General features: G+C 36.9%; 2 protein-coding genes across 3 annotated transcripts; one reads left to right on the top strand and one right to left on the bottom strand.

Annotated features, from left to right (window-relative positions):
- The first annotated feature begins 3 nt into the window (after positions 1 to 3).
- On the top strand, positions 4 to 7,461 carry SKA3 (spindle and kinetochore associated complex subunit 3). Of its 2 annotated transcripts, XM_039351458.1 has the most exons (10): positions 4 to 137; positions 256 to 348; positions 1,648 to 1,776; positions 2,124 to 2,188; positions 2,864 to 3,029; positions 3,982 to 4,324; positions 6,138 to 6,202; positions 6,689 to 6,864; positions 7,048 to 7,242; positions 7,342 to 7,461. In XM_039351458.1, the coding sequence occupies exons 3-10, from the start codon at positions 1,674 to 1,676 to the stop codon at positions 7,420 to 7,422; spliced, it is 1,194 nt and encodes a 397-aa protein (XP_039207392.1). In that variant the 5' UTR covers positions 4 to 137; positions 256 to 348; positions 1,648 to 1,673; the 3' UTR covers positions 7,423 to 7,461. The 2 variants fall into 2 exon arrangements, with proteins under 2 accessions (XP_039207392.1, XP_039207393.1); XM_039351459.1 differs by lacking the exon at positions 256 to 348.
- A 3,966-nt stretch (positions 7,462 to 11,427) lies between these two features.
- Positions 11,428 to 16,131, bottom strand: SAP18 (Sin3A associated protein 18). The gene is made up of 4 exons (XM_039351468.1): positions 15,946 to 16,131; positions 14,439 to 14,548; positions 12,929 to 13,051; positions 11,428 to 11,922 (listed from the first exon to the last, which is right to left on the bottom strand). Exons 1-4 carry the CDS (start codon positions 16,015 to 16,017, stop codon positions 11,766 to 11,768), a joined length of 462 nt encoding a protein of 153 aa, XP_039207402.1. The 5' UTR covers positions 16,018 to 16,131; the 3' UTR covers positions 11,428 to 11,765.
- Between the last annotated feature and the right edge of the window lie 10,325 nt (positions 16,132 to 26,456).

Raw genomic sequence — 26,456 nt, forward strand, 5'->3', positions numbered from 1 at the left:
TCAAAACGCCGCGAAGAGAAAGAAGTTGCCAGCTGTGGTTTGAGGCGAGCGAGCGAGCGAGTGTGGTGATCGCAGTCTTGGCGAGATAGGAAGGCGTGTTTGTCCCGCATTTCTGCGGCTTCTGCGAATGATCGGAGGTATTCAGGGAAGGCTTAGACGAGGGTCTCTATCTTGAGCCGGGAGGCGAGAGTTTTTCAACCTCCCGAAAACTGATTTCCTGCAGTCCTTGTTAAACGCTCCTCTTGTCTCCTGAAGGAAGAATGGAGTCTTTAGATAGACTTGAATATTGAAGGGCACCATGGATTAATTGCCAGCGAGATTAGATAAATATTTTCTTCCCCAGAACAGGTACAGTACTTGTGCATGTGCTAAAAATTGGGATGGTTGAAATTGTGCCAATGTACAATGTGCAGATGGAGAAAGGCAGTGTCTGGAGATGTGCACAGTACCGTTTCATTTTCTGTTACGGTTGTAATGTTTGTTTAAGTCAGTTTAGACACCAAGTAATTCCAGGCCATTTGCAAATAATGACATAAATGATCATACAAACAAAACCAAGGTGGGATCAAGACACAATATACAGACAAAAAAATAAGAGAGCCACCCAAAAGAGCCCAATGCCTGGGAGAACAATTAGGTCTTGAAGGCTTTATGGAACACCAGGGTGGGAGTGACATGGATTTCAGGAGGATTTCATTCCAGAGGACAGGCACCATGACATAGAACAGAAGTCCCCAACCTTTGGGGCACCAGGGACCAGTGCCACGGAGAAAGGTTTTTTTGCGGACCAGAGGGGGTGTGGTTTTGAATGCTGCCTGCTTTGGTTGTTTGTGCAGCCCACTTGCTGGCATGCTGCAGACCGGTGCCAGTCCACAGACCAGGGATTGGGGACCCCTGACATAGAAGGGGCACTTTTGGGATTCTTATAGATGACACTGTTTAATCAAAGGAACCCAGAGCTCTCCAACTCTGCTGGCACATACTGGCTAGGCAGAAACCACGGGAAACAGGTGATCCTTCAAATATCCTAACTTGATACGAGGTAAGACTTTATAGGCAATAACCTTCATCCTGAATTGTACCCAGACGCCAACTGGCAACCAGTACATTTCATTGCCTGCACTGCTGTATTCTAAACCAGGTAAAGCTTCTGAGTGATTTTTCAAGGGCAGCCCTATGTAGAGCACATCACAGCAATCAAGCCTAATAATGTTGCTTTGTGGGAGAGCCCTTTAATTTTTTCTGAATACATAGTGATTTGTTTAAGGCAGGGGTGTCCAACTCGCAACGTCACATGATATGTTGCAATGTATGGTGACTTTTTTTCCATTGCCGGCAATGGGGTGACTGTGGTTTCGGCATGACAGATCCGGCCCGTGGGCCAGCAGTTTGACACCCCTGGTTTAAGGCTTGGCAGGAAAGCAGCATTTCTCACATAGAAATGCAATATAGAGGGAAAATATCTAGAATTAGATAAATATATGTGCTACTAGATTAACCGTGCCCTTTTATATAAATTTGCATGTATGGAAAGGCTGTTTCAACTATTTCTAAGCTATAATATATTTTTAGCAATCTTTTAATGTGTTCATTTAACATAAGTTGAAAAGTTGACAACTTCCATATTCTTTCTGAAATTCATCTTAGGAATGATCTATTAGCTTTTCTTCAGTATGGATGTAACAGGAACGTTCTTCAACAAACTGCGAACTTTGGCAGTCACTTTGGAGAAGCAGGCTGAGCAATTTAAGCAAATTTTACTCAAAGAAGATGAAGGTGAGAGTGCAGTAAATAACTGCTTTGCTTCAGAAAGCTTATGCTAAACCAAACAACTTGATTTTGGCTTAAACAACACAGTATGTAAATTTGGACACTCATTCTGCATTTGGGATATTAACTAAAACGTGTTTCTGATTCAATTCAGTTCAGTTCAGAAGAATTATACATTTAATTGGTTCATTTCTGAAGCTCTGATGTTCTTAGGACTCCCAACCAATGACCATGCTATTTTCTGATATTGCTAGAACATCTCATCTTTTAAATAATAAACATTGATGTACAGTGTTGTATATTATTTTTCTAAAGATTTTGGTTGTGATTATTTATTTTCAAATGTTTTGAAGAATTTGAAGATGATTCTTCAATGAGATATCTACATGAACTCTACTCTGAAGCCAGAACACTAAAGGTAGATATGGCCTGCTTCTCTTTATTCTCTTCACCTTCAAATTGTTTCTCTAGGACTTCATCGTTTTTAAATGTGTTAAAGTCTGGCTTAGTGGAAGATCAGTATGTGTGAAAATTAGCTTCCCTGTGTTAAGTAGTATCCTATGATAGTATTTCATATTCCCTGAGATAGAAAACCTGATTTCTTTTATATCAGGAGTAGGCAACCCCGGCTCTTTTATGACTCATGGATTTCAACTCCCAGAATTCCTAAGTCAGCATAGCTGATTCAGGAATTCTGGGAGTTGAAGTCCATGAATCATAAAAGAGCCGAGGTTGCCTACCCCTGTTCTATACCATGCCTCCTGAAACCTTCCATGGTAAATTTGTAATATTTCCAGAGAACCCACCAATCCTAAGATCTTCTATTAGGAGATGATAGCCTTATTTAAAAACACGTCATTTTGGATAGCATGAAGTCATAATTAGACATGTTCTAAAATAAACTATGTTTTTATTAAAATGAAAAACATAGGAAAGGAATCTTGTTGCTGCTTCTATGTAATAAACAGCTTTTGTGCTAAACCTGACATGTAACTTGCTAATACACACACACACACACACACACACACACACTGACTATTAATGTTATTACTTTATAATGATCAGTTCTAACTTAAACAAAAACAAACCATAGGCTGATGCTGATAATATTCTACATACAAGTTCTTCAGAAAGAGATGCCACATACGACTTCATAAAGGCCAGCAAAGTTCTGATGAAGAAAAATGCAACCAATCTTGGAAAAATAAGAGATCTGTTTCAGAAATATGGTTACAAGCCATTTATTGGCAAGAATGAAGGTAATTTTTTCCCTAGAAAATTTGGTGTTTTAATATACTGTACAATTTATGTGTGCATTACTAATATTAAAAAGAATAGACACTTCAGCTTGGCAATGCCTAATATTACACTTCATCTTTTATAACTTTGAACTTCTGATCTTATTATTGCTGCTAGGTTTGGCACTGCTTAAGTCAAAAGTTTAAAAATTTCTATAATATGCATATATACTAAAAACTGTATGCCTCAATTTATTTTAAATATTTGCCAATTTTCCTAAGATACAAAATTTACTGGCCTCTGTTCTGTAAAATAAGCTCATCTATATGTAGCTTCTAATTATTCCCATTGTATTTCCTTCCATGGCACGTGAGGATGCATGTTCATACTGGTATAACCCATAATTATTTAAACCAATTCAGATTAGCAAGATTTTCCATATCTTCACTGCATTGTATAGGGTGGGGATATGATGGAGCATTTGCAATAGTAGTAGTAGTATGGAATTTTTTATTCTCTTATAAATAAGTACAGGACATATATGGAATAATTGGTATAATGATATATGCAATCTGATACATCATAATATTAAACACGGAACCTCTAGATTAAAAACTTTGTGATTACATTATATTGTAAATGCATTCAAAATAAGTATTTGTTTAAAAGTGATTTAAAATTTAATGATTTAAAAAATGATCCTCCTAAATTCTTTAAATATATACATTGCCAAGACATAATACACTTTGGCTTTAGAATTATTCATCTCTTATTTTTATATAGAGGTCATTATTGCTTATTCAAAAAAGCATGGTTAAAATGCTTGATTTAGTGGTGAAACCTTGGTTATAGAGCAAGCAATGGTAGTGATAAAAGGGCAAGATTTATACAGAAAATCCAAATTTGTGATGTATTTGTTGACTTTTGGTATGCCTTATCACCAGATTCATTGAGACAATTCTCTTCTTAAAGTAATAAAGGTTGAAGATGAAACCAATGCTGAATCTGCTGTATCTGGTGAAATAGAGCCAAAACCTCTTGATTTTCCTCAAAAATCATCTGGATCTCATGGTCCTCTGGAAACTCCTCAGCTTTCAGATTTTGGGCTTTCAAAATATGCCCTTCCAAGTTCTTCAGACACAGTACACATTCCACATAGCCAGAAGGAAGATGTGAAAGTGGATAAATCTGAATATGTGTCACCCAAAATAGAATATTTCAAAATCCACGGGCATGATCTGTCTGTAAATGATGAAACCACAAATTTAATGGAAGACCAAACAATCTTCTTACTTAATAAAGCAAGAAAAAATAGGTAAGTAGTATCCCTGGAAATCACTACAAAAATATAACAATTATTATTTTTCAGTAATTGTGTATTTTTATGTTTGAAGTAATAAGTGTAATATTTTTTGATGTTATCTTCTTAGATGGATAAGTATATCATTTCTGCTGCCCCATCTCTGAAGATTCCAAGCAGCTTTCAAGTAATAATATAATATTGAAATATAAAGAGACAGTAGCATAAACAAGAAGGCCATGATGTATCTTGGTGCAGAATCATGCACTGAAATGTTCGAACATGTCCAAATAGCTTTCTAAAGAGCCATATTTTCATGGCTCTCCAAAACTAATACGGAGGGATGGCCTCTGAGGTAGAATATTCCTGAAAAATTCAAGCATAGGATCTCTTTAAGCAGCACTCCCTACTATATCTCACAAATGAGCAAATTCAACTCAGAGAAGGCAGTCTTGTATATGTACAAGCCTTAAGCCATATTGGACTTTAAAGATAGTAATTAGCACCCTGAAGTGTACTTGGAAGCTAAGCAGTTCCGAAAACAGTACTGTAATATTACATGAGTGGACCAAAACAATTTGGGTCCTGCATGCTCAATCATCTTGCAATTTCCAAAATGTCTTCTATGGCAGCCCTAGGTTGATCAGTTACAGTAAACCAGCCACGAGGTAACAACAACAAAGCTGTTGTGATGTGAGCAAAGCTTTCAGTAGTAAAATTGAGCATTATGTTGCAAGGGGCTTCTTGGCCAAAGCTCCTTACCTGCTGTTCAAAGAAGAGCTGTAAGCTTGGAAAAACCCCTAGCTTGCAAGCCATGACCTTGTAGGGAAGTATAAACCCACTGGGAATAAAAAAAATGAGCTGACTCTGAATATAGTTGGGAAAGGGTTGATATATTTGTTGCAAAGCATCGCAGGAAAAGACATCAGTTATAGTTGAACTCTACTTCTCTTGACGGTTGGTCATGCTGGTTGAAGCTAATAGCTCATAATGGCGAGAATTGTGTTCTTTAGGCTCTCAACAATTATGCTGCTGAATGTCAGTAGCAAGTTGCTGAAACTAGTATGGTGCAGTTTCCTATCATTTTGATGGAAAATGAGGAACCAGTAGTGTAATTCATAAGTTAGTATAAAGTATGATAACAAGGAGAGGGATTGGGAAATCCTTGTGCTGGTCACATGTGATATACCCCATCTAGTGAGCATTAGCATCTGGTCCAACTCGCTCATCCATCACTACCCCCAAATTGGTTGCTGTACCCCACAAAAGAGGTTACCTCCTAGATAACCTCTGTATATTTAGGTCGTCAAACCTTTATATAATTTTATAAAGTACAAGAGGACTCACTATCTATAATTTAACTTAAAGAAAATATCAAAAGAATGGGAAGAAAAGTAGATGAGATGTTTTTTTATTTTATTTTAAGATATGAATATTAGATTTAGAAAAGTGAATGAGAAATAAAGTCAGTAATGACATAGGTAACATTTATTCCCATTTTGCTGTTCCTTTGGAGATAAACAACATTATGCAAAGCATAGAAAAGGAATAAGAAATAATAAAGCAAAGAAAAACATGAAGGAAAAGGAAATATATCTAAATCTAGTTTACACTAATATCATTGCATGTTCTATTGTATACATATCTTTCTATTCTTACAACCATTAATTTTATTCTTCCAATAATTATGAGAAAATACATATTTGCAAAAAATGTATTCACATCAGCAGTTTCAGCAACTAGAAGACTTGTATTGTGTCATGTATAAGATTAGTTGTACTTTTATTTAAATAATAACATTTTTGTCTTTTGCTAATAACTTGACCAGATCAGCAGGGGTGATGGTATCGAATCAGAATGTGGTAGCGCTCAAGCAATCAAATGAAGCCTGTGGTAAGTCTTATGTAGGTCAAATAACTTCTGGGATATCTCGTATTCCTAAATGAAGTCTTGGGAATCAGCTTGAGAATGTCAAGGTTGAGAAACTGTGCCTTAATGTATTTCATCCAATATTTGGGATTTGATGAATAACCCCTTGTTGTGAAGGAAAATCTTGCAGGTTCTGGACTTGCTTCTGTTGAGTCCACAAATCAAAACTCAGAACTCTTCCTATAGCATTGCCAGTAGTATTCAGGGACATTTTCCCGGATATCTCCAAATAGGTTCTAGATGAGAGAGGAAAAAAAGAACAATCAGGAATCTCAAATTTGCAAAAATGGCAGAAGAGAGCAGGGGGCATGTTAAACTGTCCTCTGCTCTCTTCTGATCCTGCTGAATGAGTCTTCTTTTTTCATGAAGCATATTTCTTAAATCAATCCTTTGATCCATTTTTTGCATAATTTAACATATTTTCAATGTGAATATATCAAATGTTTTCAGATTATGATTCTTTGGCATCACCTGTTGCACCTGAGTTCTGCACACCTGGAGTGAAAATTCCCCACAGAAAGACCACTGTTTTATCAGAGTCTCCAGAAAGTAATCATTTGGATGTTCCTAAACACACCACAGAAAAACCTCCACTCGATACAAAATCTCAGCAAATACAACCTATGGTAAGCATTGAGCACCAGACTGGCAAATTTTAGGAATCTCTTATTAAAATGTCTGTCACATATTGAATCCATAGTATGCCTCAAGAACAATATCTCTATGATTGCTTGATTTAGTTGCTTAATACGTTCTGAAAAATATAACTATGTTTCAAAATTTCAACACTATTTTTTTTCTTTCCTTAGCATGTAAGTGCCACTAAGATAGTGCCAGATAATGATCATATTATAAAAGACAGTGTTCGACCTGTCCTGGATTCAGACAAATATCTGGAATGTATTGAAGAACCCGCTTCTCCAGCAAAGTCAGTATATGAGGACCTCTTCAGTTCACCATTACCACCACCCGAAATAACTGTGATTCCAAAGAATCTTTTGCAGGTTTGACATGCAAAATTAATTTGCACTAAAGTTATCATTTCTTCAGCAAAATTGGAAACATCCATTTTTCAAACTCTCTTCTTGTTTAAACTTCTTTAGATCTTATCCCAGTACAATCCAAATATAGAAGTACCCAGATCAGCTGAGAAAGGAACTAAAGAAGGAAATGCTTTGGTTTGAAAAAAAGCAATTTCTTTGTACTGATAACAAAGAAAACAGGTAAGATTTGAGCAAAAAGTACATTTCCCTTATATTTTGTGAACAAAAACAGAGTTTTCGAAAGTTGATTTTTTTGCACTTTCGTGCAATTGAGATTTTTTTTATCTTTGCCTTAAACAGTGGTCAATCAAAATCTTTGATATCCTGACGGTTTTCTGCCACCCTTTCCTTCCCCCAAATAATTTTTATTCCATCTTGGCAGGAAAAAAAAGATGAGCATTGATAGTATAAGTAGTACTCTATCCTTATATACAGTATTTAGTTTGGCCTGGGTCACACAAAATATAAGAGATATTGTTTCTTGTAAACAAGTTAGCCCAAGTGCTATTTTTTACATGATAACCAAGAATAATATTTTCTATTTTTAATGACCTGTCTTACTGAATATTTTGTCTTTTAACTACCTATAATGATCCACTTGGTATCATTTCTCTAAACAAGCCATTTTCACACTTTCCTGATGCTAATCATTGTCAGGAAATCAATTTGTGGCTTAAGATCTCCTAACATTATTTGTCAATTGAATAAAGATGCTACAGTTATTTCCTGGGGAGAGAGTCCTATTATTATGAAGGAATCAAAATACTCATCTTTCTCAGATGCTTTGGATATAAAGCCCTATCACTCTAGCCAATGGGTAAGATTATGAAAGAAGAAAAAGTAAAAGGTAGGAATATAATGGACAGTTCTCCCACAAAACAATGTAAACTCTTGAGGCCTTCAAGGATCTGAGTATTTTGTTTATACTCTGCAGGAACTTTCCAATGTGGGGAAATGGGCCCACAAATAGAAAATATGGAATAATATAAACATATGTGAAGTTATGCTCTTTGGGCAAAAAAAATCTAAACATCCCATTAGGACTTGTAATATAGTTTTCATAGGCATTTGGTTAGCTCAGGGGTCTTCAAACTTGGCCCTTTTATGACTTGTGGACTTCTACTCCCAGAATTCCTCAGCCAGAAATGCTGGCAGAGGAATTCTGGGATTTGAAGTCCACAAGTCATAAAAGGGCCAAGTTTGAAGACCCCTGGGTTAGCTAATGCAAGAATGCAACATTGAATCAAACAAGCCTTTGATACGATTGGCTTTACTTATAAATTAGTATGCAATTTGCACTGAAGAATGCAAAATGTGGGTAAAATATGAAAGTGAATGAAGCCAATTCACTTTCAATTTTTTAGGAAGAAATGAATGAAAAGTTGTGAAAAATAACTATACTGCTTTTCAGTTTCCCATTAAAACTAACTCTGGAAGTCAAAACACAAATAGAATGCTATTTCCCTAATTGAAAATCTTGTAAAATAAATGTTTGTATCTATTGAAACATGTATACTAATAGCTGAAGATAATAAAACAAGATTGTAATATAAATGTGCTTCATTATTACATTTGCAGAAAATACTCTGACTGAAATGAAGACTAAATCTGAATTTTTTCTTCGACTACCAATCTAAAGAGGTTTTGGGAAACTTAATAGGAATAAAAAACTAGTTTGTAAACTATAACTTTTAATTTCAAACTATTCATTTTTACTCTCCTGTAAAAATCAATAAAGAACTAAATATGCTGTCAGTTGATTAAATTATTTGTAAACATGTTGCCTTTTGAATCACTGCAGTTGTTAAATGAATCATGTAACTGTTAAGCAAATCTGGCTTCTCCCACTAACTTTGCTTGTCGGAAGCCAGCTGGGAAAGTTATAAAGGGTGATCACATGACCCCAGGACAATGCAACTACATACATGCCATTTGCCAAGTGCCTGAATTTGGATCACGTGACCATAGGGATACTGCAACGGTCATGTGAAAACTGTCACGCGTCCGTCGTCCGTGGAAACAAACCAGGGACACAGGAACGAGTTGACAAGCAGTTTTATTCTGTGTAGTAATAAAGTCTGCGCTGGGAGTGACCTGCTCTCAGCGCTTTACATAGCCTCCCCCACCCTGCAGTTCCGCCCCCAATCAACAGGCCAGCATCCGGCCTTCAGGTGTAAAAAGCATTCCAACACCTGGCCTCCCCCCTGCCGCTCTTCAGTTCAGGTGTGTGTCCCAATGGCATTTGTTTCAGGCTGCTCCGGCCTGGAATGGTGTTGCCAGGACCCCTTAGGCCGACGAACACATCCTGAGCCGTACCGCCAATCTGGACTCACAGGGCTGTTCCGGCTCTCTCCCACGCCAGGTAGCCCATACCGCATCCTACGTCACCAGTAAACCCGAGCTGAAACTGGAGCCTGCTGTGATGGAGCACCAATCAGCCGACCCTTCTAGCCGCCGACAGGTTGTCCAGGTGCACACCACCGACATCCGTGGTCTGTGCCCAGTCGGCCCTGCAGATGGCACCAGGGCCTCACACCGCCCAGTAAGCCCGCTGCGCTGCCTGGAACAGCTGTACTGCCCTGTATGGCATTTCCGGCGGCCAGCTGCTTGGCTTCCCCCCCCCCCCCACAGGGCTTGACAAAAACTGTTCACAAGTCACTTTTTTCAATGCTGTTGTTAACTTTGAACTATTACTAAACAAATGGTTCTAAGTTGAGGACTATCTGTATCTGCTTTATCCCTCTGAGTTCAGTATTTTATCTGCCCTCAAATGAATAAAACCAGGATTTCTGGGACATCTCTCAGAAGCCAAAGATTATAGCAGCCTTGATACAGAACTAGTGAATACCTGAATAAAGCATATTAGTACTTTACTGCTACTAGTAAAGAACAGAATATTTAAAGTGATAGACCTACACTTAATTCTTATCAAGGAAAATGTTATGTAAGTAAACATTAATTGCTTTTAATCATTTGCCTAGTTAACATAAAATAACTTTACCAGTATTTATCAATTCCAGAAAATATATTAGGGATTAACATTTCTGTGACATTATTAGAGAAAATATGTACGCTAATAGATGTTCGACTTACTAGTAAAATAGGATTATAGTCAACATAATATCCTATCAGAAATTTAGAATTGTTTCAACATTTTAGAAACAAGTTTTCAGTACAGATGCATTTTCAGCCCACATCTATTTTCTAGACAGGTTAAAAATGCAACAGTGTGAGGATTAGCATTGCATTCAGATAGAGACGCTAATGTGATTGGCAAGAGATGTTATGATGTGACGTTCCAGACATGCAGACTGTACTTTTGGCAGATAACATAGGAATCTTGGTAGTAGCTGAGAAACTCGTTTTCCAGTTGGGGAGGGAGAATTAAATTGGGATAAGAATGTGGCATTGGAGGAATTGGGGAACAAAGAAAAAGTATAGATGAAAGGAATTAGAGAGCCCTGAGCTGTTGAAGATAGGCAGTTCTACTGATTCAAGACCACCTAAGGATAGTTCTTTTTCTATGTCCCCATCCTTCTTAATCCACCTCCTGATTGCATTTGTTTCCACTATTTCACCGTTTTCCTTTCTCCATCCTCCCCCAGTTTTATCTCTATTTTCCTTATGCAATCTTTTGTTCCTATAATGCTGTAGAGTTTTCAATGTTGCCTGTCCATTCACATATTAAAAAACCAGAAGCTTTTCTCCAGAATAAGCAGCAATGATTTTTTTGGCTACAGAAATTACATTGCTTGCTTCCTCCCTCTGCTGACAAAAGGAAATGTGTCTTCTAGCGACGGAAAGTTCCTTCTCTTCCTTGTTTCAAAAAAGGAAAAGAGGTAGAGTTGAACTTCCTCCTTCTCAAAATTAACACTGAAATTAGTCTGCCAATACTTAAAATTTGGCACTGAATACCTATATCTATAGGTAAACTAACTGTAGTTACCAGGTTTTTTTTCCCTTTGGCACAATAATGCCCAGAGGTGGGCCAGGTGCATTCATTGTGGGAGAAAACAAACTACTATGGACAAAAAAGTAAAGCAATGTGATAACTTTTTTGGGAATATGGCACTGGAGTAGTCCGTATTTTTCTTTGTACATTTATTTACTACAGCATTGTTGAGGCAAGAATGAGCACCATGTATATTCTAGTTCATTTTACAATAAAATTATATTTATGAAATACACATTCCTTTAATCACAAACAAGTTATCAATGGCATATTTATTCCCTAACAAGTTTTTAAAAAAATACAGAGAACAGCTGTGTTGTTTTGGTCAACTTTATAAAAAAAAAAAAAACCTGAAAAAGGAAACTAATAGCTTGAGGGCACACCTTGTACAATAACATAATTCAATTATCAATCCTTCTTAAGATCACTAAGTGTTCTAGTATTCTCACTTTACATTTCAAAAATAATCAGTACAATAATGCAGATACAAATCGATGAAGGTCTACGGATGACAGTGATGTAAGGCAAAATATTAGTAAGGTCTCATACGACCAGAAGGAGGTGGCGCTCGATTTGGTGGCGTAATTGCTATGTCTAGGTAATCCCCTATCTGGAACTTCTGAGACTGCAAAGTCATGGAATCATCTGTGCCCTTTCTTCCCGACATTGTACTACCAATTTCCTTCACCCTGTAGAAAGAAACAAATGAGACATTATTTTCCTCCAGGAAACCAAGTTATTCAAAACCAAAATGGGAAAAACATATTGAACGTAATTATGTAACTCAACATGAGATATTCTACCTCCTTTGCCCTAGTACTATCTATTGTGAACTCTGGGCATAAAGATAATATGCCAGGAAACTGGAATTGACCATATATCCTTTTCTGTGTGTGTTCTTCAGGTGATTTTTGTGTGTGTTATACATACCAGTGTTAACATTTTCTTGTTTAGGTTTGTGTCTTATTGACCTCAGCTGCTTTTCAACCATAATCCTAGACTTTGTTTCATGTGTTATCTTCACCTAACTTTTTTAGTATTAGTTAAGCCTATCTGTAATGTTTCAATACAACCTTGAGTTTGTGGCCCATTGCAAATACAAAGACTGGGAAGCATGCAAGACAAATGCATATTATTTTAAAGTTAATGCTTTAAATTTATAGAAAATGTCTAGCATGCACACAAAAAGAATGATAGCTTAAATGTCATTGAGAAATCATACTATAAACAATTACTCAACTTATGCAAAGCTGCCCTACAACTAAGCAATTGCATTGGAAGAACAGATGTTCTCTAATCTAAATGTACAAAAATCCTACTCATAATTAGCTATCTGAAATTTGCAACTTAAAATACTCATCTCTAGCTACCAAATTTAAGCTCTTTGTAATTTCTTTACAAAGGAATTATTATTTTTCCTAGCATCAAATAACTTTCTCCATCTGAAAGAAATCAGCTGCTTTCTCCTGAAATAATTGACAGCTACAGTTCGGAGATATATACTTATTTAGCACCTGCCTAACTTTACATATATATTTCATAGTAAAAGTATATAATTAACCACTATAAGAAGACTCTTTAATTTGCAAGCACTAAGTTCAAGATTCATCATTATATTAATTTTTGTTTCACACTGTATGCTACAATTTTCAAACAACAACACTGTAGATTCTCTCTTACCATCAGCTATATTACCTGTATCCAGGCCTTTTAAGATCTGTATAAACTATTGCAAAGTTGAAATGTGTCCCCTTCTTTCTTGCTTCTGGATAGACTTCCTTCACTAAACTGGTCAGCTCTTTTAAAGTTGCGTCCATCCTGAAGGAAAACAAAATCAAGGTCAATTTAGTTAATATAGATTCTTACTTTATGGTATTTATAAGAACTTAAGAATCCAGAGAACTGAAAAGTACTGCATCAAATATTTTTCCCACTAAGTACTTCACAAGTATTTAATTTCTTTTGGTGGTAAACATCTTTTTCAAAATTAGCTTCCTCTGATTTCTCAAATTATGTGAGAACCAGAACACAGAGGTATTTTGTATTTTCTCAAGTCATTATGTCTTGATTCTAATTAGCACTTAACTCTTTTTTTTCAAAGCATTCATGTAGAAATCCATCCATACATCTACCATATTATTGTCTTTCATTAGTAGTAAGCAAAGGAAATTAAAGGAGGAATAAAATAAATTTAGCTTACCTCAACACCACAGCCCTCCATGTATTTTCCTTTGCCGACCATCCTTGTTTCCATCATATCTATACACAATCTTACTTTACATCCTTCAAACTTCTTACATATTCTAAGACGTTCAGCTCCATTCAAGTCTTCCCCTTCTTTTTATGTTACTGATCTTTTTTATATAATTTAGTTAGTCCTTGTTCACTCTATAAGAGGAAACCTCCTCAAATTACTTTTTTTATATCAAACTCACTTTTGAATCCACTTTCCTGACCTTCCATATTACATCACACACACCTTAAGTACCCCATTTCCATTATATTCAATTTCTTCTGTTGTTTCTCTTAACTTAACTAGGCACTTCAAATATCCAAGTGATAAAAAACTCATTTACTTTTGTTTCTTTTGTCAAACATTAATTCTCCCAAATATTAACCATTGCCTTTCCACCAATATTTGCATGACTTAATTTTTCCATGCATGTTACCATTCAAATAGAATATACAAATCACCTACTTGCTCGAGTAGCCATGTATATTTAGCAATCATATTGTCATTTTCTCCTCTCAGACATACAGATTAATTTTCAGATGCTTTGTTTTTTTAGGAATATGAAATAAAATATCCATGTTTTCTGTCTTTAGAAGCATAACCTACATATCTATTAACAATTATGTTTGTGAAAAATCAGTACAGACAATTCTACAAACAAATTAAGCAGACTTCTTTCTTTGGTGAACATGGCAACGTTTACATTTTCCCCAAATATGTCTGTCTTACTTGCTAGTATACAATTTCCACTGCTACAAACTGTCCATTAATAGGAAAGCTATAAAATAGACTTCTCAATTTTTCTGCCTTTTATCTATCAGAAGTAGGACTTCTGTACACTAGAAAAAGCAGCAACCCCTTTCTGCTATCATACCATAAAAGATACTTTACCATCATACCATAAAAGATACTTTTAATGCAATATTGAGATACAGGCAAATGGTACCTGTATAGGGAAGAACTACAACTCACCATGTGTAGATCTGAAGTTCACTGGAAGGTACATTTCCTCGCGCAAATTCATCCATTCGGTGATGACGCCCATTGTTCGTGGTGAAGACTCTCAACAAGAGGGGACAAGTCTACAAAACCAACAGCCAGTCTTAACTGTATTTATACCATGTATCATTGATTTTGTTGAGAAACAGAAAAAGAATATAATGTATATAACAGAAATCCTATCCTTCTGAAGAATTTTCAAGTCTGTTAGCAACCAGTGAAAAAAGAGGAGGCAATTTATGATTTTGTTTTCCTTCCTGCACCACATTCAGTTTTTTCCTCCAACTTACCAGCTTCACAGTTAGCATACTTCTCCAGCCTATGCAGTAGCTTAGAAGACTTTAATTTAAAATCTACTGCCTGTCTTAAACACTTCTGATATTTCCATAAACAACTCAAAATTGGCTCAAAACGATCACAGAAGTTTATGCCTTTCTACTAAGATTATCTCCAACCACAAGGTCTTATGAGTCCATAATATTTATGATTCTTCAACTATTGCATCCATTTTGATAGAAGTCTTTACCGATTGCTAGGCTTGGATACTGTATTCTATTAATCTAAATCAGCTTAACAAGATGCTGAATTTGCATATAAAGATGGCTTATTATGTCAATTATCTACATAGCTATATAAATGATATCAGTACTTCTAAGTTTAAATACACTTAGCTAAAATATTTAGAATGTTTTGTTAGTTAGTGCATAGGCCTTTCGCATGCTCTCATTTGCACCCTCCAAAAAACAGCCTACAAACTCTTCTAGATTTACCAAGCCCAATGATACTTAGGCATTAGGCATTTAAGCATATAATTAAGGTCATATATGATTGATGCTTAAATGGGAAAACAACAAGATAATTCAAGTATGTAGGTTGGATTGAGAAATCAAAACATGGATTTGCAAACCATTCTCATATTTTTGCCAAGAAAACTGCTTGGCCATTCCCAGAAACTCATTATAAATAAAGCTTTACTTGAATGAGACTTTAAGGGCGAGTATGACAAACGCATATTTAGGATCACTCATGGCAGCAGAGTGAGACTACCTAGGCTGATAAGTAATTATCATTTAATTGCCATGTTCGCGCAACCCGAGAGCCAAAATCAGCCAACCGCATTTCAAACCTGGTACAAGATACAAAACCCAGTCCATGTAAATGAATTTATGCTCGTTTGTGGCACAAATGTTCCCAGTAGACCCACAGTAGACATAACGGCAGGGAAGCACATCGTAGAAAACACTCGACGGCTCTCACAAAGTGGCGAGAGAGATGAAATTGCATGAAGTTTCCATCCCGCTTTGCAGAGAGCTTTCCCACGTTCAGCTATTCTTCATCTCCAACTGATCCGATTTTTAAATGCGAGGATGAATGTGAGGCTTGCTCGCCATCGCAATCTGAATACAGCACGATCAAGGCGAGCCAAGCGATAGCCAGCCAGCCCCGCTTCTCCCCGCCACCTTCAACTCCTCCTTTGTACCTTCTCGCGGTCTATCGGCTTTTCGGGCTCTTTCTTAATCTCCTCCTGAGTAACGCGAGACTCCACCGCCATCGGGACGGCTCTTCGTCCGAATCCCCCGTCGAAACTAATGCGCGAGGACTTCACGCCGTTTTCCCACCGCCGACCGACAAGCTCACCCGGAAGCACTTTCTCAAGCTCCGCCGAAATAAGATGGCGGCGCCCATCAAAATTGGGCTGCTTTACCGGGCTTCCCCGCGGGCGGGGAACTCTCGCGATACTTAGGTGTGCCCGAGAGGTAAAAGAGGTTCTGAAAAGGCAGTTCCTTCTAAATGGCCACTACGGGTCGGCTGCTAGAGATGAATTTTAAGGCGAGGCGTGAGGGAAGGGCTGCAATACAATATGTCTATGCACGCTTGACGATGTGTGCGCTATAACTCCAAGCATGCTGACTAGGGAATTCTGGGAGTTGAAGTTCACACATCTTCTAGTTCAGAGGTAGGCAACCTAGGCTCTTTTATGACTCGTGGACTTCAACTCCCAGAATTCCTGAGTCATAAAAGAGGCAGGATTGCCTACCCCTGTTCTAGTTGCCCATGTTAAGAAACATTGCAGTAGGTGATGGGCGTTGAGATTGTTTAATGCGTTCTCTCACACGCTAAAAATATATTAGAGTCGAAAATAGATGGCTGTGCAGTTTTCTTGACAATATACAGAAGTGGTTTGCCATTGCATTCGTTCTTTGGGTTTTTTTGTTTCACTTCCCAATCTTGCCTAAGGGGTGGGAACTCCTGATGTTCTAACTTCATCTTATCCTTTCAGCTTTTGAATATCATGTATCGTGGCCTTTCACACAAAGAGGCTTAATATCACTCTTATGTTTATAGGTTTATGGATCATGCCTTAAGCTCTGGCCAGGTTTACACAGTATTCTGAATGAAAAAGTGGTAACTAGGTTGCGGCTCAGTATGTTGTACAAACTTAGATTAATTTAGTTCATGATGGTTAAATATGCTAGATAATTTTGTGCTATGTAAATACCATAACATGAGGTATTTGGAAGCTTAAATAATAATGATCTGAAGTATGCTTTGTGGAATTTCTTAATTGTTTATTTTTTTCTTAATGTAGGCTATGTGCATACATCATAGCCAAGTCCAAACAGAAAAATATAGTATGATTATCAGTACACAGTTTTTAATTATAGTAATCAGAAAGCATGGCTAAAGTTTATTAAATGGATTCATATAGTCATTTCAGCCTGCAAATTCTTGATGTAATTTATCTGCACATATATTTGTTGTTATAATCAGTTTTATAGGTGTGACACTCAGCATTACTCATTACTCATTAACCAACAGTCAAGAATATGGTGGCCTAGTGGTAACAGATCTGTGTACTGCAGTGACAGTCCCGGCATCCTAACCTGTTCCATCATTCATGCCTTAGTCATCTCTGTCTGGACTATTACAATGCACTCTACATGGGGCTATCCTTGAATCTAGAAGCTTCACTTGATACAGAATGCAGCTGCACAAGCAATTTTGGGTACCTGCATATGTAACACCTTTGTTCCACAAACTGCATTGGGTGCCAGTTAGCTTCCAGATCCAACTCAAGGTGCTGGTTGTGACATATAAAGCACTGATGGCATGGTGTCAGGCTACCTATGGAACCATCTTGGTCCCATTACATCGGCCCACCCCACCTGCTCAGGAAGGGAAGGTATGGTATGTTGCAGACCCCATCAGATAAAGAAGTCTGGTGGGGTCTACAAAGAGTGTCTTCTCTGCCATTGGCCTGTGGAGTATTCTCCCCCCAGAGGTGAGTCAGTGCCCTACACTTCTGGCCTTCTGAAAGGGAGTTAAAACATGACTCTAGAGTAGACTAAGTCTTGTGTGGGGAGGCCAGAACAGCACACAACTGTGCGACTGGTTAGTATCCTGAGAGCCCTTCCTTTGTCTTTTTAACCAATTTTTAACAAGATTTAATTATCCTTTTCTTCCTTTGAATTTTTTTTTAAAAATAATAATTTTATATGCTGATTTTATTTTTTAACATTCTATTGTATATCGACCAGAGTTTATCTTTGAGAGAGATGGTTGGTTCAAAAAATGTGGTATATAGAAAGAGAGTTGCAGTTGCTTTTCCAACTGTGTACTGATTTGTCAAGGGACTATTGTAAATTTCACAATAGTAAATAGTAAATTTCTGTGGATGCAGAATAATCTTAATGAACTCTCCATATAGATCATTTTGATAAAATACAACTGTTGCTCTTTTGAAATTTTGCAAAGATTAGCTAGATGGCACTCATGTCTGTTTTCATGCTTTGGATCTAGGGAACTGAAAATTAAATCAAACCAAAAAAGCTTTTATCGTACTATTTTTACCATTTATTAAAAGAAACATTCTAAATCTTAGAAAGCAACAGAGCCCTTCACACTGAATTGACAAAAGTAGGGAATATTCTGTGGTATTTTGTAGATAGGCAAAGCCACTGATTCAGCTACTATAATTTTTTTTCTAAGCTCACTGGATCCCAAGAGCCAGGCAAGATCAACTGACTGGTCAGTTGAGGCAATCAACTATTTTGTCTACAGCAGTGCTTTTCAAATCTGACAACATTAAGACGTGTGGGCTTCAACTTTCAGAATCCCCAGCCAGCATGCTGGATGTTGGTCTGCACATCTTAAATTTGTCAAGTTTGAAAACACTGACCTACAAGGCTGGCATAATTGAAAACTCATTTGGTGCACCAAACAGAATATAGACAGGTGGGACATTTATTCAAATGAAGCTTTGTACAATGCATTCAGGGAGCAGAATGGCAGTTAGTATCATTTCAAAGAGAGCTGGCTTTTGGCAGATTTTAAATTGAATGCCTAATAGGTCATATAAGTTAATTCTTTTCCCTCTCTTTTTTTTTTTTTTAGTAGATAGTCCTTACCCCCAAACATACTGGAACTGAGAGCCTCTGAATTTGTTCTGTCATATTGCTATCATATACATATATCATTAATACAGATGCTCTGAATTATTATTTTATTCTGGTTAGTCTAAGAATAAATTGTCAGAAATATTTGAAGAATTTTATTTATCATACAGTTAAGAATGCACTGTGCTCAGAGTAAAGAAACAGAGGGGTCACTTGTTTTGAATAGTAAATGTATGTTTAAAGGGGGTGGAGTAGTGTGGACAGGAAATTAATTCCTCATAGGGAATGAATCATTTGCATTCTTGGCAGTCAAGTTCAGATTTACAAGAATGTTCGGCTTGATAAACTTCCTTCCAAAGGTTTTAGCTCAGAGTGCAAAGATGGCAGGAAAGATACGCAAAAAAGGATACAAGGATAGACCTTTTTTTAACAGGACATAATTAACGAGGTAATTCAGGCAGAAATTGTGCAAGGTAACAATTAACTAATATTTTGTTTCTGATTGCATTGACCAACAAGCAGGGTTTATAATATGGGAACAGCAGCTAAACTGCTGGTGAGCAATCAGTACAACATATACTTGTGAAAATGTGTTTCTTACATTTGTACTACTTCAACTTGTGACCAAATTGGGACCAGAAATGCCATTACTAAGCAAGGTGGTTGTTAAACGAAACTTTCAAGTTTTCACCCATCTACCTGGTTAACATTTACCTGGAAGTGAGTCTTTTTGATTGTTGCCACATTCTCTGGAACTGCTTGGTGTATAATGCTGATCTAATACCTTTTTTTTTTAGGTAAACAGTATGGTGAAGCTTTGACTTTTCTCTGGTTTTGGTTGACTTTATTCACTTACTCATCTAACTGGTTCTCATCCTTCTGATTTATTGTTTTAAATATTGTTTTTACAGGGGGCAAATCGATTTATAACCACAACTGGGACCAGAATTTCTATCATTAAATGAGGTGATCATTAAGCAAGCCATGCCTTATTTTACTACCATTTTTGTCACAGCAGTTATGTGAATTATTGTGGCCATTAAGTGAATGACGTCATTAAGCAAATCCATTATGCAATTACACTTCACTGTTGGAAGCTGGCTAGGAGTGTTGCCAACCTTCTGAATTTTTATTACGTGACTGCAGGGACATTGCAATAGTTCTAAGTACGAAGGCCAGTCGTAAGTCACTTTTTTCAGCACTGTCATAACTTGGAATGATTGCTAAACAAGTGGTTGTAAGTCAGCGACTACCTACCCAGGACATTTGGAGAGCATTAGATTGGAGAAAGATGTCCCAAAACTGCTTTTTTTCAGGAGGCAGTTTTCTTGTTTTTCTTTGAAGACATTTTGCTTCTCATCCAAGAAGCTTCTTCAGTTTTTGGATTTCCAGAAAACATTGCAGACTACAGGAACCCTTTGCGCTTCAGTTTGAGATGCAGACAACCCAGACTCATCCCCAATAGCCTGGCCTGTCTTCAACAGTGAAAGGACCCAGGGCAGAAAACATCCTGCAGCCAAGAAGGCTCCGCACACATTTGCACTATTCAAGTGACCCTGAGGACACAAGTAAACCTCCAAATGGCTTCAACGACTCTCTAAAACAGGGGTTCTCAACCTTGGCAACTTTAAGACGTGTGGACTTCAACTCCAGTTGCCTCCTGAAAAAAAGCACCTTTGGGACAACCATGACCTGGATCAGTGGTTCTTAACCTTTTTGAATAAATCACCCCCTTCAGCCAATGAGGAAGTTGTCATCGCCCCCCTCCCCCAACATAACCTCTCAATCACAACATAGGAAATAATTCTTCAATTTATGCAAACACTTTTTTTGTTTTCTTTAAAATTGTCATCAGGACATATTGATGCAAATAATTTATTTCCAGTCTTTTTCCCATATCTCAACTGTGAAGAAGTTTGGTGCCACCCATCACTTTATTCGTGATAAATGTATTTCATTATTATCTTATTTGTTCAAGACACTTAAATGTAATGACCATTGAAAACAAAATTCAGTTGCAAGAAAGTGAAATGCCCGAAAAGAAAAACAGTAACATTTAATGATTGAATTACAAGTGAAATTTGAGACGCAAAAAGAAATATAAAAAGGGCATAAGAACAAACCACAATGCAGGAACTAAGAATTTCAAGATGAAAACTCTGAAACTAAATTAAGATTCGAGGAAACTATATATAGTCACGCACACTGTAAAAAGGATTAAAAAGACACAAAATATAATATCGAGCTGGAGTGCACGCTAAAAAAATACAATACAAAATGTTTTACAGAGCCATTCAGCATGCAATGTTTCGAAAGAAGCGCTCCCCCCACCATTAGATATACAGTGATTCACTGTACGAAAAAGTCTCAAAAGTGTCCCCAAAACCTCTCGCTCCATCACCCCCATATCGCCCCCTTTTCGTTCCTTTGCCCCCACGTCGCCCCTTTTCGTTCCATCCCCCCTCTGAAAAATGAAATCGCCCCCTGGGGGGCAATATCACCCAGGTTAAGAACCACTGACCTGGATGACTGAGAGTCTCCATAGACATTGGAGAAAGATACTAAATGATATGGGCCAGTGCAACTGAATGTGCTGATGGCTTCTGAATCCTTCATTGAAAATAAGAGTAGAGATTTGGAATATTAAAAAGTTAGATGTTCCTCACCCTAGAACAGGGATAAGGAATTTATTGCCCAAGCTTTTGGTCTGAATGAATGGGTTTTGTTTTTTTACTTTGACAAAATTATTAAAAATTGATAGCACAGTTTCCTACCATTATAAGGTGTAACAACATTACAAAATACTGTCGCATATGCCTTAAAATAGGCTTAATGTAGCTTAAAAAAAAGGAAGATCAACTCCAAATTCCATGAAAAATTGGCCAGCCATTGCTTTTTAAAACATGTTAAACATGCTTCCAGCCACCAAATGTTTGTCTGTTCCTGGCTTCAAATTCCTTTAAATTCTGAGTTTTAACTTGTTTCCTATTTTTATAATAGCTGTAATTTATTCAACTTGGTTTTTGGGAACTGCATAATACACTGATCACAGGTTGGGTTTGCATAATAAAGTAGGCTAAATAAGCCGATGTGTCAGATACTGTACATCATCTACATCTGCCAAATTGATTCATGAACAAAACCTGGTATTCTAATTCCATCTCTGTTCTGCCTTTGAGTAAGTTTTTGATTCCTGTTAAGTGCCTGGACAGGTCCCTGCAGTTTTTTGGCAAGGTTTTCAGAAGTTATTTGCATTACTTCTTCCTGGGACTCAGAGTGACAAAGCCTAACTGGCTTTGTGCCTAAGGCAGGATTTAAAAAAAAAATCAGTCTCCTGGTTTCTAGTTGGATGCCTTAACCATTGCACCAAACTGATTCCATAAAAGAGTTAAGGCTGGGATAAGCAAAGGCCACTGCCTTTGAGATTGTCCATACTAACTATTGCACCTACAGTTCTGCTTGGAAAGTGGATGGATGGATAGATATTTAATAAAGATAGTTTATTTAATAAATAAATATCAAGCTATATTTTTGCTAGCTGAACTGAATGACGTCTGTCTGTTCTGATCTGAATATAAGGAATTAAACAGAAGAACTATATAAGTGCATAAAATCATCATGGCTAAGCTGATTCAGAGAACTGCCTTGGAGTGGAAAGGAAACAACCTAAATGATGAAGAATTTAGCAGAAACCACACCCTGGAAGAGAACTTAAATGGCATTTCTTGACATTGGTCAAACCCACTGATGATAAATGATGTAGGGGTTTTTGGTGGGAGCAATGTCTAAGTAAGAAGAACTTGGTAATGTTGTATTCATAGAATTATTTATAGTATGGAAAACTTATAGGAAAAACCTTCCACTGCTAAGAATTAGCTGAATGTGAAATGTTGAAGCAGACAGAAGGCAACGGCTTATTTCTAGCTCACTGTAAAGAATTCTGTACCACTAGTAATAGCTGACAGGACATCCATGGGGTCAGGGATTTGATTGCGTGCTTGCAACTGCTATTTTGATTATATGTATGTATATGTATGTGTGTGTGTATACATATATAATACATACATACATACATACATACATATATATAAAATATAAAATCAGTGCTTTTTTTTCTTAAAAAAAAAAGTGCCAGAACTCATACACATCATACAACCCGCCTTGCCTACTCTATAAGGTTCCATCCAAAAAAGGTGCCAGAACTCTGTTCTGGGCGTTCTATGAGAAAAAAAGCCCTGTATTTAATAGTTTGAATGGTTTTATTAGAAGATTAAACAATTTAAGGGAATAGAAGACAACAAAGAGCAATTAGACATGCTACTTAAATATTACATGCATATACAGAGGTAGCATGTCTGTCAATAGCTGTCACTGGGAACTGCAAGCCAGAAGAACTGTTGCATTTATATCCTGTTATGAAGTTTCCGTAAACTTCTCATTGACTGTGAGAATAAAATACTGGGTCATAGATGCAGTACAGTGGGTTTTCCTGCAACACAACTGAACTAAAAGGTCATTTTTAAGTCTTTATGAATGGTGCTTGGTGCTGATAGCATGGCTCTGGCTATAGCCGACCGCACTGGCTAATAACAGTGAGCTGCTCAACATGCAAATGAAAGAAATGTATGGATATATTGTATTTTGGGTGGCCCAGATTTGCTGAAGATGGGTGGCCATGTCAATGTCCTAAATAAAATAAACGAGTCTGAGCACACAATACTGTTTGCAAAATATTCATTGTAAACACTCTTGCCTTGCCTTCAAAGAGAGATCTTGCTATTCAGATGTCAATAATAAAGAAGATAATTTTTGTTACATATGCAATAACTACTTGTTCCTGTTCCATGGGTGAGGAGGGATTAATGCTTAAGATCTGAAGTTATGAAAGCAGAAACAATTTCTTTGTCAGGCACAGGTCTGACCCTTCAGGAAGAGGTTCTTCAGGAATGGAGGTCATACAGCCAGCATCCTGTCTCGCTAGGCGTGCAGACACACACCCAATTCAGGAGTGTCTCTCCAGCTTTTACTAAATTTGCCTGTTTCTTGATAAGGAGCAAATTCAAACAACTCCAGGGGTTTCCACAGAAAATGAGTAAAAAAAAGTCAGAATAGAGGTTACAGACATGACTAAAGCCCCATCCCTCTTTAAAATGCAGTCCCTCCTTTCCTTGCAACCCCAATAATCCCTTTTCAAAGAAGACAGTGCCAAAACAGATTAAATCATCCTGCCTTTATTTACTGCCTGTTAGCATTTTGCTGTTTTCACTGAGTAGCTCTTACACTCTTTTATTTGCAATAGATTCCAAAAAGTTCTTTTTATTCCTCTTAGCAGCTTTTGCCTCATTTTATTTCTTCTGAGCTTCAGCTTTCCCAGCATTACCTTGACCCACTCTGGACTATCCATTTGTTCTCATTCTTGGCCATTTATTCAACTTTCACCTCCAGGTTCCTTCTTTGGTTTTGCATGTCTTTTGTTGTATCCTTCAATAGCTTTTTTGTAATAATGACAGTCATCCCACCATGCCTTAGTTATAATTATTCAATCATATTAACTTTCCTGTTCTAAGAATTCAAATTTTATTTTCCTTACCCTGAGCAGTACTATATGGATACTGGCGGCAATGAACCTTTTTTTTTTAATGGTTTATGAGGTCTTAGTAAACTTATCTCTCCCTTCTCCTGCAATGTACCAGCCTTTGAATGAAGTTCTCACCATTGGGGTTTCCTTCTCCAGTCACTGTAGACTTCATTTGAAATGCCCCCAATCAAGCTTGATTGCTTTGCCCAAACACCTTTTTCCTTATCTTTGGAGGAACAACTTATACTATGGTCTCAGAAACCATCTTTCATGAACATTATTTCCATAGTAGTATATTTGTTCTGTTTCCAAAGCTCTTCCATGGACATGAAGGATGGTTGAGTTCATTCCTTGAGTTTCAGAAGCCAATATGTGCATAGACTTAGGAACCTACTAACTGATAAACCTTTCAGTCCACACATGAATGAGCTGAAAGGGTTATCAGGTAGCAGTCTTCCTGAATCTTGGCAGCTTCTCTATTACATTCCTTATCCACACTCCCATAAGCTCTAATTGCTGTTTGGCTGCATATTTATTCCTTTCTTAGATTGGCTGACTGCGTAGTATCAGAAAGAAAATAGTTAACAGAATTGCTTTTTAAATTTGTCATTTGAGCATCCTTCCCATATTCATTAACTGTCCCCGTTTGCTACGTGGTTTACCCTATATTCCTCCTCTAAGCAGCCTCTACTTTCTCAGCAAAAAAAAAAAAAAGCAATTACTCAGTCACCCTTAATAAACCCTTCAGCAGCTTTCAGGACACACCTAGTGCAATTAACATCTATTCAGAAGATGACCTTTTAACCCATATAGCTAAGCATAGTGTCTCATTGTTTTGCAGCTCAAAACTTCTCTTACTCATTCCACTTCCAAACTTTTGGTATCTCTCCCCATTTCTTGTTCAGAGATCTGAGAAGATACCTTGTTATGTACCTATCAGGGCTGCAATATCTGGGCTACAGTATCAGATCTCAGCTGCAAATATCCAGGTAACCATTGGATGGCAACAGTTGTTTCTCTGTTTCTCTGCTGCCATTTAATGGATCACATGTGCCTGTCCATCCCACATGTGCCTGTCCATCCCACTGATGCATCTACCAGCTTTTTGCTTTCTTTATCCTAATGCATATTACAAGTCTTTGGAGTAGAAATTTTTATACAGTGCATCTAACTCATAGCTAGGGTAAATCAGTTGCATTCCTGACTAAAGCCAGACCAACGTACCAAGCAGAGGACTGGGTTTATGTTGGACCCAGAATGATGAAAATACACAATTCCGTATAGCCACAAAGCAAACAAACTATGTCTTTGGGTTAGCATAGTGTGTAAACCTGAAATTAACCTCTTCCTTTCAAGGCTTTTTCTAAAGCATTGGGGAAAAGCAATGATTACATATTTTTTCCAAGCATTATGAAGCCTAGGATAGACAAGCAGCTATTTTCCAGTTCTTCTGAACAAGCGATGTCTTTTGATATTATTCTTTTTTTTTAAAAAAAAGTTTTATTAATAATTAACAAAATAACCCACCCATCCCCACCCTCCTACCCCCCTCACTTCCCAGAGCCAAATACAGGGTATTACAAGCATATTAAACATAATCTAATTAAATTTAATAAATATATTAAACATAATCTAATTAAATTTAACAATTTATACAACAATTAAAATCATACTTAACCCTTAACTCCCTTTAAACCTTAATAACATATTATAAACAAATCCATTTGTAGGCAATTATTATATAAACAATTATTATATTAAAAAATAATACTTATTATTTTTTCTTTTTTAAAGATTTAATCATAAAATAAATGGAACTTTTTAGTTCCATATTTAATCTGAATATAATCTATCCATCTTCTCCATACCATAATATATCTTTCTTGTGTATGATCCTTTAAATAAGCAGAAATTTTAGCCATATTATTCTTAACAATAATACATGTTTCCCATTCTGGCAATAGATTGCCTGAAAAATCTAAACCGAGCTGTTTTTAGGATGTTCAAGGGAGAAGT

The sequence above is a fragment of the Crotalus tigris genome, unplaced genomic scaffold, assembly GCF_016545835.1.
Source record: "Crotalus tigris isolate CLP2741 ecotype Arizona unplaced genomic scaffold, ASM1654583v1 scf7180000018371.15429387391:27106975, whole genome shotgun sequence".
Lineage (NCBI taxonomy): Eukaryota > Metazoa > Chordata > Lepidosauria > Squamata > Viperidae > Crotalus > Crotalus tigris.